This window comes from Neolamprologus multifasciatus, chromosome 5 (genome assembly GCF_963576455.1).
Source record: "Neolamprologus multifasciatus chromosome 5, fNeoMul1.2, whole genome shotgun sequence".
Taxonomy (NCBI): Eukaryota; Metazoa; Chordata; class Actinopteri; order Cichliformes; family Cichlidae; genus Neolamprologus; species Neolamprologus multifasciatus.
This window is the reverse complement of record NC_140443.1, coordinates 9,475,441-9,489,888: the sequence shown is the minus strand read 5'-3', so window position 1 is coordinate 9,489,888 and position 14,448 is coordinate 9,475,441. Positions and strand designations below refer to the sequence as shown.

Genomic DNA, 14,448 nt, shown 5'->3' with positions numbered 1-14,448 from the left:
GTTTGCGGACTTTGCCCCAACAAGGTTTTTCCCCACTGGGATTTGTACGTCTGTCACCATCTTTGCTGTTGCATAATCCACCCATAAATTTCCAAGGATTCTTTGAGTGGCATGTCTCTCTCCCTTAATGTGGCCAGGCATGCAGTCACACTCAATGCTATGCATCTATGTAATGTATGTACCCAGCTGGTGGTTCTCACAGAACAGGAGTCCTGTATTTCAGGACAGGTGTGTGCAGCCTGCATGAGAAGATATTCTCATAAGCTCACTCACCGTGGGATGTTATAAATAAACTGCTGAGTTGTTATGAGCCAGCATTCAGGGCTGTTCTTTCCAAAGAGGGCGTGGCCTGTTGTAGAAGACGTCCTGTCAGTTCTCTCCCGGCATTACAATCTGAAGTGACATTTCCACATCATTGTGTATATTGTTTCTGTATTTACTTCTGCTAGAGCATTTCAGACACATCCTGGAATTAGTGGAAAACTGATATTTTCTTATCATGGACACACTGCTTTCAGCTGTTCTTATAATACTGTGCTTGGAGAGCCATCTCACCCACATGTTGAGGCTCTAAGGTCAGTGATGAAGTTGTTTATGTACTCCTGTCAGCAGGTAGTGCTATTACTTTTTCCATTGAAATTTAGATTTTTGTGTAGGTGCAAGAATTTAGACTTTGCCCTACAATTGTACAAATTCAGTGCACTACAGCTAAATAATTGCTTAATTTGTGTGAAGTTGAGAAGGGCTTTTTCAGCGTGTAAGATCTGGGAAATTGTTGTTTGCATACTTTGTTGATTTTGTGCTAAGCAGATTGAGTATTTGAGGACTATTTGGGTTACTTCTCTATGTTTCTTGCACATTGATTCTTATGAAAATTCATTACTGACAATAAAATTAATTAAAATACATCACATCAAACAAATTTGCATTTCCTCAATTTTCACAGAAAATAAGTGTTGCTGCAAATAAATGGTTACTTGGTAACAGTAAGTAAGGGCTGTAGTTTTTACCTTGGCAGCATTTTAGAGAGCTGCCTTTCAGCACAGCCATGTCTTAAGCTTTAAAATTATTATGTAAAGTTTGAATGACAGCCTTGACCTTTGCAGATTTTATGTTAGGATCATATAACCAGTGTTGGGAAGGTTACTTTTAAAATGTATTCCATTACAGAATACAGAATACATGCCCCAAAATGTATTCTGTAACGTATTCCGTTACGTTACTCAATGAGAGTAACGTATTCTAAATACTTTGGATTACTTAATATATTATCATGCTGTTTACAACTACATGAATGTACTATTGCTGTGATTTATTACTGTTACTGAAGGTCCGCGGCTCCGAACCGTAGTAAAGGGACCTCTGGCTAATACGGTGGGTTCTGTGTCGGGCTTGTAGCTGAAAACTAGCTTTACTTTGTTGTCTGGGTCACTTTGCTAGCAAGAGACAGAGAGAGGCGTTGAAAGGCTGCTCCAACGGAACATATTGTTTTTGGAGGAAAACACGAACACGGTGTACAGTCGAGTCTTAATAGCTTACTTACAACTGGGCTCGTCAGGCACTCTTCTTGGCTGCAGTGGTTATTATTATATTTACATGCTTCCAGCTCCCGTTTTTGCTCGATGACAGCTCGTACTTTTCCTTTTTCTCCCTCCCTCGCTCACAGACACATAACGTGTATGGCAGTCCATTCTCCCTGCAGCACGGACTACACTGACTATGATGCTACATTCTTTAGAGCTATACCGGTAGCATTCTGCCTATTAGCTTAGCACAACAACAACAGGCGCTCTCTCACCCAGGAAACACGCAGAGAGAGAGCGTCACCCTGTAACCATGGCAACCGTAACGCTGCCGCCTGGAACAACAGAACGTAGCTGTCAAACAAAACCCAAACAGGCCTGACCCGCCACAATATGAAACAGGGAAGTACCGCCGTGTAATCCATTTATTTCAACAAAGTAACTGTATTCTAAATACCACCTTTTTAAACGGTAACTGTAACGGAATACAGTTACTCATATTTTGTATTTTAAATACGTAACGGCGGTACATGTATTCCGTTACTCCCCAACACTGCATATAACCTATATAAAAGGTGGATGTAGTTTCCATGTCTCAAAAGTGAAGCCAGTGCCAAACTGAAGTGTATATTTTTTTCATTGGCTAGCAGGAAGTGACTATTGTGGTTTCAAAAAGAAGCACTTTTTTGGAAGCCTATGGGAAAACTGCCCTTTGCTTCAATTGATCTGATGGCCTCAGACTTAAATGATAAGTTTATGTACTCAGTTGCAGCTTGTAAGGCTCATTGAATACAAAATAATATATTTTTTGGGGTCAATTGTTATCCTCCAAAAGTTTTAAAAAGTAATTAAAGCTGAGGCAGGCCTCCTGTTTATGTCATTCACAAGTTGTTATCATATTAGTGTGCTTTGTCTCATCACTCAGTGTTCACATTCAGTTTTAAACACTAAAATGCTGACTGCATAAACCAATGCCATGCTAAGAAAACCACATCTGTCTTTTATTTTCAGCCTATCATGTAGTGCTAAGTTATCAGCTAAAATTAGGGAGCTTGGTTTGTAAAGTGAATCCACAGATTTTGTGGGTGTATTGTATAGATACCTGCTATTTTAATTTTAATTAGGCACTCACCCAAATTGGAGAACACATTTCTTGGGCCATATTATTTGTTAGATATTTGCAGTTAACCCTTGAGTTCACTAGCCCCAATAATGAATAATGTAAAGCTTTAATTTTAAGAGCAAGTTAATGAAAATTCACCCTTGAGACCAAAACCATTTTTATACCAGGTTGTAAACATGCTTATTTTTGCCCCAACTGGCCATTCAAGGAACTGCATTCTTTAAGGTACATTGTGCAATGACTGACTCGTCAGTAAATATAAATAACTCTTTCTCCACCAGCATTACGTCAGTCCTCAGAAAGTGTCATGAGAACAAAGTGCTTTTAGTTGATCAAATTCATAGTTAGTTGTAACTTACCTAATGTAAGGCATTATTTCTCATATAGGCCCTCTGTTAGAAACATAGCTTTTATATAAATGATGGTTAGAGCTACTGAGAGATGCTACACACTCGTGATAGCCATTTGTCAATGGCAGTCCCACCTAAAAGCCGAATCACAGAGTAATTTGCTTGACTACTGTAATGCACTGTTTTTTTGGAGTCAGCCAACGATCTCTTGCTCGTCTTCAGCTCATTCAAAATGCTGCTGCCCGCCTCTTAACTGGTACCCACAGCTATGAACATGTAACACCTATCCTGTCTTCTCTTCATTGGCTTCCTGTTCATCACAGAATTAATTTCAAAGTCCTAACACTGGTTTATAAATGCCTTAATGGTCTTGCTCCCCCATACCTTTCCGAGTTACTTCAGCCTTATATTCCTTCACGGACCCTCAGATCAGCTGACCAGCTGCTGTTGGTTGTCCCAAAATCAAGGCTTAAACGTAGAGGAGAACGAGCCTTTTCAGTTATGGCCCCAAAACTTTGGAATACGCTGCCTTTAAATATTAGACGGGCATCTTCGTTTCCTGTTTTTAAAATGCTTTTGAAAACACACCTTTTTTCGATAGCGTTCAGACTGGCTTGAGTTGATATGGTTTTTATGTGTTTTATTATGTTTTATGTGAGTGTCAGTGGTTGTATCTTGTGTTTTACCCTGTGTTTCTGTACAGCACTTTGGGCAAACTTTTTGTTTTTAAACGTGCTATATAAATAAATTGGATTTGGATTTGACATCTTTTCATTTGGTGGTTGGTCACCAGTGGTCATTTTAAGCTTGGTAACAAGCATTGCCCTTTATTGTATATACCATTTACTCATGGTTCAGTGAGTGGTATCAGTACCTCCAATTAGTTGTCTCTTTAAAGTTAAAGAAAGTTTTGCCTTATGTGCATTTGGTAGTTGCTGATGCATGTCACTGAATGTCAGTCACCTTCTCTTTATGCCCATTACCACATAAATGTGATGTTTTGCTGAATAAAACTTGAAACTAGCTGACAAGCACAAAGGCAAAATTAAAATGTTTATTGAGGTCACAAATAAAGGCAACCAACTGCCATTTTCTCATAGACTTATTTACTTTATTTTTAAACTAGATGAGCTTCTGGCCATTGGAAAAGAATGCATGTTTTAATGGTAGATCTGCATTGGCTTCACTTTCCAGGCACGTTATGCTTTGTCCGTCTGTTTTTTGTTGTTGTTTTTTTTACAGTCTGTGGCTAGAAGTGGAAACTTTCCTGCCCGTTAATTTAAAATTTGTATCTTTATAAAGAAATACAATTTGTGTTTTAGAGATCCACAACCATAGCTGCTTAAGATATGGTTTGTTACAGTTGAATCCAAAAACCTACCGCCTATTGTTCATACTGTAGTGAAAGAGCAGTCTCAGCAACAGCAGTGAGAGCTTTGTGAGCTTCGCTTTTATCCAAGTGTGTGTGTGTGTGTGTGTGTGGCCATTGAGCCAGCAGGGAGGAGGGTTTGTATCTGCACCATCTGGGTCGTCTCCACTCGCTTCCTGTATGTCCACTTTGAGAAGGTACAGGAAGTACTCTGAAATTTGCAGGTAGTCTACGTCATTCAGACGAGCCTGTAGGACTATCATGTAATTTAACATTTTTGCCCAGCAGAATTTCCATGATGTTTATCAGTCATTAGACCACTCTCATTTCCATTAGACCCTCTCTTGCTTCTTTGTTTTGGATACTTGTCGTGATTTCTTGAAGTTGTTAACTTTATAGCTCTGATTTATTGATTTATTCAGGAACGGCATTTATTCAGAATTAGTTTATTGAGCTGTATCATCCTCCTGATCAGACGTTTACTATGCGTAAAGCTGTATCTCCTCCTGTCTTCCCCTCTCTGCCTCTTGCACATTCAGCACTTAAGTGGCTTTCCAGTAAGCTAATGATGAAGCAGGGACCGCTGCAGCTTTTCCTTCCTAAATGAAGCTTGTAGGTCACTGGAGGGGTCGAGGACAGGGAGTAGTGTTTGATGCTACCTTGGGATCTCAACAAGAAAGATTTGTCTGTTTTAGACCAAAAATGTACCTCCCAATATAAGAAACTACACTTTCCTTTTTCCTTTTTCAGAATGAGCAACTTTTACGGCAAATGTTACTATTTCGTTATCGGTTTGTGATTATATATCCTCAAATATTTCTTGAATCGGTCCATGGGTCAAATGTGAATCCCCCCCCATTGATGCAATTCTGATCAGCTTGATGTTATAGGTTATATTTCAGCAGCACTGGCACTCTCATTTTTGAACTGTAAGCCTTTAGATTGATACTGTGCTTGGCCTCCTTCCCAAAGCAGACAATTAATGGAGATTTTAAAAAAAAGGCTAATGTCTAATTAGTGCAGTCATCTACTGATATGGTTATGCCTGATGCACGCAGTAGAGCATGACTGCAAAGTGTCTGCATCCATCTGGTTGCTCGACCACCCACATGGAGAGCTTGACATGAATGATGTTTTGTCTGAGGACAGTTTGGTTTCCCTGCACGATCACCTTGATATACCACTGCAGTATTAATTTTCTTCTACAGACTCAATAAACTTAAAATAAACCGCAAGAACTTTTAATATGGAAGGAAAACTAAGAATGTGTGAAACCACCATCATTTCTAGTTGCAGATCTAGTTGCAGGGCAGCTCAAGAGTTGACAGTTCGTCTTGTAATCGGAAGGTTGCCGGGTCGAGCCCCGGCTCCGACAGTCTCGGTCATTGTGTCCTAGGGCAAGACACTTCACCCGTTGCCTACTGGTGGTGGTCAGAGGGCCCGGTGGCGTCAGTGTCCGGCAGCCTCGCCTCTGTCAGTGCGCCCCAGGGCAGCTGTGGCTACAATGTAGCTTGCCATCACCAGTGTGTGAATGTGTGTGTGAATGGGTGGATGACTGAATGTAGTGTAAAGCGCTTTGGGGTCCATAGGGACTAAGTAAAGCGCTATACAAATACAGGCCATTTACCATTTTACCATTTACAGATATAGAATTTGGCAAAACCAAAAACTTGGCCAGCTCTCTGATTAAATAAGTGTAATGTAGTATAATAATCAAACGCTCAAATTTACTCAAAACATAACAATTAAAAAGTGAGCGAGCTAAAGAAATGACTCATGTTTTCCCAGCAGCAGGAAAGCAGCATGTATTTATGTGTTGCCTTTCACAGAAAGAAGAGCTTTGCAGAAAGCAATTAAAAATTTTTAATTTGCATATTATCTTAAAACAAAATGTATAAAATAAAAGCAGAATGAAATATACCATGCAAAACTTACTTTAAACTTATTCAGAAGCAAACATGTAACAGGGTTAAGAGTAGCAGAATTAAAAGACCAAAGTATATATTTCATAAAAGCTTGTGTGGCACAAAGCATGTTACAGAAAGGTATATCTTGAACTGACTTTTGGCTGCAGGTGATTTCCTTCTCAGACAACAGAAATCTGCGTGCTGCCTTTGAGCCGTTTAAATAGTGACTCATTCTTATAATTTGGCGACTGTGGTCGAAAGCTTAGACCTGCCAGTTTTTGGTTAGTTTTTTTTTTTTCTTACCAGGTGTATCTGCCTCGTCTTCCCCAGTTGTCTTTTTCTCCCTCCTTAGAAGGGTTTGGAATTAAATGCTGCTTCCAAATTGTCTCTCAGACTTGATGGTTTCCAACCTCATCAACTCCTTTTATCACTGCTGGCATGGCAATACTGGCAGATGAGTTAATAACGTCAAACCTTTGCACACCTGAGTCACACATAATCTTTTCTACATTGTGGTCAGACTTGGATAATCATACAGTTGCACTGACAGAAATCTTGAATCTGAAAGCAAACAATGTTGTAAGAAATGTGGCGTCACTGTTTTCAAATTTCCTTCTGGCTGAAATAGCGACGTCCTTTAGATGCAGTTGATTGAAGATTTAGAAATGGCATTTGTGTCAGTCATAGACTGCAAAAAAAAAATGGATGGTGTTTGTTGGAGTAGTTAACACTAGAGATGGCACGATACCACTTTTTTATGTCCGATACCGATACCGATATCATAAATTTGGATATCTGCCGATACCGATATGAATCCGATATAGTGTGTTTTTTAATCAACAAAACGTTTTTTTAATATCTTGCTGCATTTTGTATAAGTTTATACTCAAGTTTAAATAAATAACAACACTAAAGCTATTCTGTTATACCTGTATGTAAAAAATACACTGCGTCCAAAATATGTCATAGTTCAGCAACACTGATCAATCTAATAAAGTTAAACCTGCTCCATCCTCCCTATTCTGGTATTTTAAAGAGTACTTAGAAGAAATTTTAAGCAACCTAACTAATAGGGTTGCAAACTCCCAGCAAAAAAAAAAAAAAATAGGGAACCACCCACCACCTCATGATGCTTAATCGATGTAATCAAATTTAATTTGATGCAGGGGGAAAATGCACAAAAATAAATTATTTTTCAAGAATAATTAAATAGATTCAACATCTTTCTTCAACAGAATTGCAGACTGCACAGATGGTATCTTCCCAAAGGAAAAAGTACTATAGCTTACTAGGGTATATTAGACTTAACAGTTACTATATACAGTAATGGACTTCTATATATTTTACACAATATTAAAACTTTGGGTGTAAGAGTCAGATAATTATTTATTAAAAACTAGACATTTTAAATGAGAATAAGAAAGAAAAGTATGTCTTTGTGCCCCCTTTTCCCTGTTCATGCCCTATCGGCCCCCCTGGCTAAACTTTGCTAGATCCGCCCCTGCACAATTACCAGCCGTCAGCTACGTAGATAAAGATCCTGGTGTAGAAAGTAATATTAAATAAATTCTAACAACAGCTTATCAAGCTTAAACGTGCTGCTGTTGTTCAGCCGCTGGTTTCCTCTTTCTGGTGAGAAGTGGGCCAAAAACTAAGAAGAGAGACGGACTCGCGACAGAAAAGCCGATCAGCTGATCATTAAGCTGTTTCACGATTGAAGCAGCAGGAGAGAGAGAGAGGCAGTCGCTCCAGGTATGGTTGTTAAGCTTAACGTGGGAACGCTTTACAGACATTCAGAGATGAACTTACACACTTGCTTTACTTCTCTCTGGGAAAACGTCCTCATAGATGAAATGCTGGTTTGCTAGCAAGGCTACAAATACACACAGGGGCTCTATCACGTGATGCACACTGCTGCTACGTGCTACGGTTATGAGCCGAGTTATGCCGCGTAGCAAGTTTTGTGAGGTGCTTTTTTGATATTTAATGGATCGGATTACATTTTTTATTTCTCGCCGATATCCGATCCAGTAATTTGGGTCAGTATCGGACCGATACCGATACGTAATATCGGATCGGTCCATCTCTAGTTAACACTAGGAAGCTTGGTTACCAGTCTATATTCATGAACTGTATGGGTGTGATGTAAAGACACACTACCTTCTATCTAATAATACTAAAAAAACAAACATAAAAACAGTCTGGCACAGCATTTAAATTTTAATTAACTGTAAGACAAACATCTTGGATGGCCTTTATTACACAGCCGCTATATTAATCACACAATTCCATTAAAAATGCTCCAAACTGCAACAGATAAATATGGCAGAGAGGTCCAAATCAGTGACGTCAATAAATGAAGGTCGTGTGTGCAGAACTGTCATTTAGGTGTCCGCGCTTCTAAGTTTAAAATCTCAACACAAAGGGAGGTTAAAAAAGAGTAACTTTTTTAAAAGGATTGCCCTGTTACAGATTTTATGAAGCAGGGAGCTATCCACAGGGGCTAACATAGTCTGTAAACACACTTTAATGCTGTAAAGTTGGACATTTTACCGTGCAAAATTATGGGGGTTGACTTGGTTTTGAACCAAGCCTTCAGGGGCTGTTGGAGGAACTGCAGTTTTTGGCACTTCCACAGTTTTATTTTGCGTGCTGTGTTTCAGTATGTTGACTACCACCTTTGACTTCGAGGTGAACTTGCACCTGTTGCCCTAGTATGTTGAACCCTGCTTTTGCTCCCCACCCTCTGTTTACGGTCTCCACGGCTGTCTGGAACCCAGCATAAATACTTTGAACTAATTTTTACTATTGCAACTTAGAAAATATTGATGTTAGTCACATTTCCTAGAACACTGAGTAATATCATTAAAATGTAAGGACAAAAGATTCAGTTTCTGTGTATGGTGGTATAAAACGAAGAGAATCCTCTCACGGGAGAAGCGTGACATATTTGCTTAAAAGTGCTTTTTTTTGTTTTCTGTGTATAGTTCGTATTTTTCACCTACTTTCGAATGCTGCATTTCTTGGATGTTGCTTTTCTAGTTATCATGTGTAGTCTGCAAATCATTGAAGAAACCTGTCATGTGGGAAATGTTTGCTGTTTGGCTCTCAAAGCACCAATAGAAAGAAGGTGAAAACTGTAAATGCCACGTAGTTTTTGTACTCTTCCTCACATAGACTGTCAAATCATTGTGATGGGACCGAGCTTCTAATTACTCCTAACATCTTTGTATGTGTGTAGTGTGGGTGGGTTTTTTTTGTTGTTTTTTTTTTTTTCTTCTTTTTTTTGTCTTCCTTCTCCAAATTCCTCGGTAATGAAACTGATAATGCTTCCTGCTGTGCTTCCGTGTTGTGATTCGCAGCCTTCTCTTTAAATAATTCTTTTCACTCTGTCTTATCTCGTTACGAGTAGCAGTGCTGGCAGGGGTCCCAGAGAGATGACGGGCCCTGCAGGCAAGAGCAGGACTAAGGAAGGGAGTTTAGGGCAAAGGGAGGTGTGATTTGGGTGAAAGGAAGAAAGCCAGACGTTCGGTTTCCCTTAAATCATGTGATCAGCAGTGTGTGAGCCTGTCTGTCGCACACAACTGCCTGAGCAGGTTACTAAACACAGGCCTTGCCTTTTCTGTATGGATTTTACACATTCCCCCTTTTCTCTCTTCTAACATCTCAGTGATGTCTTGATTTATTATGTCTTTCTTAAGCTTTAAAGAAAGTGATCACATACTCTGGTTTCACTGCAAACAATTATTAAACCCTCGAGTGTTATAGATTTTCTTTTGTGCTATGTTGTAGTTTTTGTTTAACCTCTTGTTCTTCACACAGCTGACGGTGAAGGGAATTACTATTAAACGTATTTTGCGCTGTGCTGCCAAATAGTTGTTTCAGTCCTCACTCTTGTGCTCCAGCTGCCCCCCAGCCTGAAGTAGCACAGAAATCCATTTCAGATTTTCCCTTTAACTCTTGCAAAATGGTGAAGGTACATAGTGTACTCTCAGAGATGGGGCATTTTAGGCGGGGTTTGTGTGGTTGGAGGGGGGGGGGGGGGGGGGATCCTTGAAATTAAGCTACAGGACATGGGGTCTGAGGGAAGCCCTCTGATGATCTGAATGTATTTAATTAAATTAAACAACTGCAGAACATTTTTCAGTGGATTTGTGTTTTTTTTTGGTTTTTTTTAACTCTTAAACATAACAGATCAGTTCTCTTTGCATGCTTTAATCAGCCATATTTAGACTCAGCAACACCTCTTCTAAAATATGACAGGAATCTTACCTGTCTGTGACTTAGCAGGATGCCAGTTTTTATCTTCTGTTGCTTGAAGAACTTCCCTTAACATCCTCTTTCCAGAATCCCACGGGTTCAGCCATCACTGGACGAACGAATCTTCCCTACACAGCCTGGAGTCGCTGCAGTCTACAGCGTGAGTCACTGCATGCAGCCCCTCTTTTCAGACACTATTACATTCATATCCACCTGTATATACTGTATGCTGCAGTGCATATGCAGGAAGGTTACACTTTAAGTAAAAACACACACTGAAGACTCAGATTTGTTGTACTGACTTTATGCTTTTGCACACACTTTTATTATGGTCACATAAGTCACACAAATTATTGCTTATTTTAATTTGGTTACTGAATTTAATGCGGTTGCGTACAACCATTCATTCATGAAGGTAAAACCTGAAAACATATAATAATATTTTTGTAATTTGTTATGTATTATGTCATTGTAATTTTGTGGTGTAGTGGTTAACACATGGAGGAGACGCAAAACCCGGCCTCAAAGCTCACAAGCTGCTATACTACTAGGATTGTGCCAAATTAACATGTGGATGCCTCTGCTGTTGTGACTGCTTGGGAAATAAAGGAACAGCTGAAAATACCATTATGTATCATAGTTGATAAGCGAAAATAATCATTCCATTCTGCTGATGTCAGTATGTTTTCATAAAAAATATTCAGTATTTGTTATTTATTGCCAAATTTTGGTGCCTTTAACCAGTGAGCTAGAAGAAGCAAACTGATGGCTGACCTCCTGGCCCCTCTGTGTGTTTTTACCAAAATGCTGTTTTCCTAGGTTTAGACACCAACATTGGTATGGGTTGTTGGGAGTTTAAATCTGAAGCTTTACAGTTAACCCTGAAAACTAGTAAAATGTTCCAGGTATGTATTACAGGAAGAGAAAGACGTCCTGCTTACTCAGCACTCCTCTTTGCCTGTGAAATTAAAGTGAAAGTATTTAATATGTGTGGTAGCAAAAGAGGGGGAAAAGATGCTTAAAATTAAGGATGGACAGATCCAGAATTTTCCAGTTGCTGTACAATGTTGTTATTATGGCATTATTCAAGTTATTTGTACTAGTTGGAGTTTTTTCAGTTCGGTGTAAGAGCAGTAGGCTGCTTCATACTCCTGTCTTACAGTTGTACTCGTTTTTTCCTCTTCCTGATCTCACTCTGTTTCACTTTGAGTGCAGAATGGAGCTGAATTCCTGTCGAACTGACAAGAACATTTCATAATAAACTTTCCAAAATGGACATAACATGAATGAAAGTCAGAAAGACAGACAGAGATAGCATTCCTCTCCTTGTTGTGTGAGCTTTGCAGTCATGTCCACTTACACGGCCTCAGTTTGCAGTTAAGTACAAAAGTGGAAAAGTTTTGTAAACACATAAAGAAAATCTGTTGCTGCTGCAGGCGTGAAGTACCTCCACACTGCTGCCTTTTGCTGTTAGCATCCTCATACTATTTATCTCCCGGCTTTATGTGGCACAGTGAACAATTTCAAGTTAAATTGAGTAGATTGGCTTGTTGTTACCAAAAGCTGTTCAGTAGGTTAATTCACCTGTCAGTTTGTCATTTTATAATGATGGTGCTACAACATCGCACAACATTATTTGTAGCAATAACAAAGAGAAGGCTTTATGCTGAAACGCAGCAGCAATTTCGTCAGCATGGTGACTGTAAACACTTTCTAACCAGAAATCTTTTTTTACTCTTTTCGATGTTAAGAGTGCCAAAGACTATAATGGTGGAGATCCTGTTTGCTGTCAGTCCAGTGTTTGACATTAGGCTTGTTTGGAACTGGGCAATAATAATACAAACTGTGCAAACATGCATATGTGCTTGTAATTTAAAAGAGCACATACCTGTAAGGAAATTCTTTTGTGATCAGATCACAGCAGGCCTGATCTGCAGATTGGTTCCCTCAGGGTACCTCTGCCATTTACTGACTCCTTCAGGAATTAATTAACATTTTCTTCATCATATCTTTGTCATGATAATATTTACATAATTTGTAGTATGTTTCTGTTGTCATATGCCTGGAGCATAAACATATGAGTTAGGAGGATTTGGTAGACATTTAGATTTGCCTGAACTTTAGAGGCTGCGTATTGCCTGGTAGTCGGTGACCAGCCACAGCTACTGTGCCTCTCTAAAGACAAAAATAAGCCCAGCGTAGCAATCTGTGTGAGGCGAGCAGTTAGCAGAACAGAACAGAAACTGTTCAAGGCAAAACCACCCGTGCCTGTTGTGACACACCTTGTGAATGAACAGAATAGGAATAGTCTTTTTTTGGTTTTCAGCTTAGATAAGAATGATGATTTTCCCAGTCTCCCTTTTTGTTTTTCATTTTGTTTCTTTTTTCAGCTTAATTTTTGTAAACTGTTAAACAGAAACACAAATCACCAAAATACACCAACATCAGTGATAGAGTTGATGCATTAGGTATCTGAGATTTTTAAAAAAAATCATATTATCTTGCATCTAGCATTGTGGATTAAAAAGTTCTTAAAAGTCACTTCTGTGGGTAGATTACTGGAGAGTGTGGCGGAATCTAACTTTCATTCATATCAAGATATTTGACCTGTTGGTTCTTTCACAGAAAAACAAAATTTATTAATTTGTTTCACAGATTTCAGATTTTGGAGCTCTTTTTTTGAGTTCTCTTTTAATTTGGATGTTCTACAAACATGAAAGATGAACATGATCACAGTCTGAATGCCACAAGATTGTATGGCGTGCACTTGTGCGCTTAACATTACCAGTATTGCTCTTGCTGAGCCAGATGGAGGACTGGATCAAAACTTGGAATCTTGCACTTGACGGAGGTGTATTATATCATGATGAGTAGCAGAGTTGCCAGTGCTCTGACCAGGACTACCTGCCCTGCTGTCAACAACCTTTATTGTACTTACAGTACAATTTTATTTTACTTTCACCTATCCGCTCACCTCTTGCCCCCCTCGCCAACGTACTCAGTGAAACAGAGAGCAAACCCAGGAAGACTAGCGTGACCACAAATATCAGCAAAAAGCATTTTTGCTAGCCCTGCTTGATTCTACTAGAAATATAATCAATATGTGGCGAGCAGTGATTAGATTTGTTTGAGCGCTTTCTGAACTATTCAAGGCAAAACCAAACCACCTGTGCCTGTTGTGCAACACCTTGTGAATAAACTCTTTTTCCTTTTTTTTTCTTCTTTTTTTTGGAAAATGCTTGAAAAATGCTGCAGATCCAGGAGCAATTGGTAGGCTGAAAATAGACAAAGAACTAATGTATAAAAATCAGCAGTGTTCACTTGCTGCAGGGTTTTGAATGTTTTTCTATGTTGTCGCATGATCTAGTCACATGACTGTTATGTCAAAACCAATTAATCAGCCTGATATTGATTTAACAATTTATATAAAGATAGTAGCCATTATAAAACGTGATGCTTTTTTTTCCTGTAATTAATTCAGCTAAATATTGATTTCTCACATAGACTCATTTATCATTGATTTTTACATCATGCACTCATGCAGTTTTTAACATTGGATTTTCTTGAATTGTAAATATAATTCAACAGAAATGGATCAATAAAAAGTGATCTGAACCAAACTTTGGCACAACCGGGCAGGGAGTGAATTTAGGATTTTTTGGGTGGGGCGGCTAAGTCTAATGGTACATGCGTTGAATTTAAAACTCAAGACAGTGTGTCATCAATTAGAGAATCACTGTAAAAAAACAAATGTGGCATGATTATTCTTTCATCTCAATCTTGTTTTCATAAACTTTGAAAGCCAAAATGATCGTTGAAAATCAAATTTGATTATTCGCAACGCCCTCAAATAGACGTTAACTGATATTTAATGAAAGGAGGGCACATAAACAGGGTAAATAACAAAAAAGGTTGT

The 14,448-nt window shown here is 38.9% G+C and overlaps 1 protein-coding gene and 1 long non-coding RNA gene across 20 annotated transcripts in view; both read left to right on the top strand.

Annotated features, from left to right (window-relative positions):
- eif4g3a (eukaryotic translation initiation factor 4 gamma, 3a) overlaps positions 1–14,448 on the top strand; it is a 70,585-nt gene that overhangs the window by 5,549 nt on the left and 50,588 nt on the right. For 17 of the 19 annotated variants that reach the window (XM_085159977.1, XM_085159970.1, XM_085159980.1 and 14 more), the window contains exon 2: positions 10,620–10,692. In XM_085159977.1, coding sequence (XP_085016103.1) covers positions 10,620–10,692 — 73 coding nt within the window. Of the gene's footprint in view, positions 1–416; positions 576–10,619; positions 10,693–14,448 lie in introns of those variants that run through there. The other 2 variants (XM_085159986.1, XM_085159985.1) reach the window with 1 other exon arrangement.
- LOC146518042 (uncharacterized) lies at positions 582–5,089 on the top strand. The gene is made up of 2 exons (XR_014874153.1): positions 582–3,631; positions 3,662–5,089. It is a non-coding gene; the product is annotated as an uncharacterized LOC146518042 (long non-coding RNA).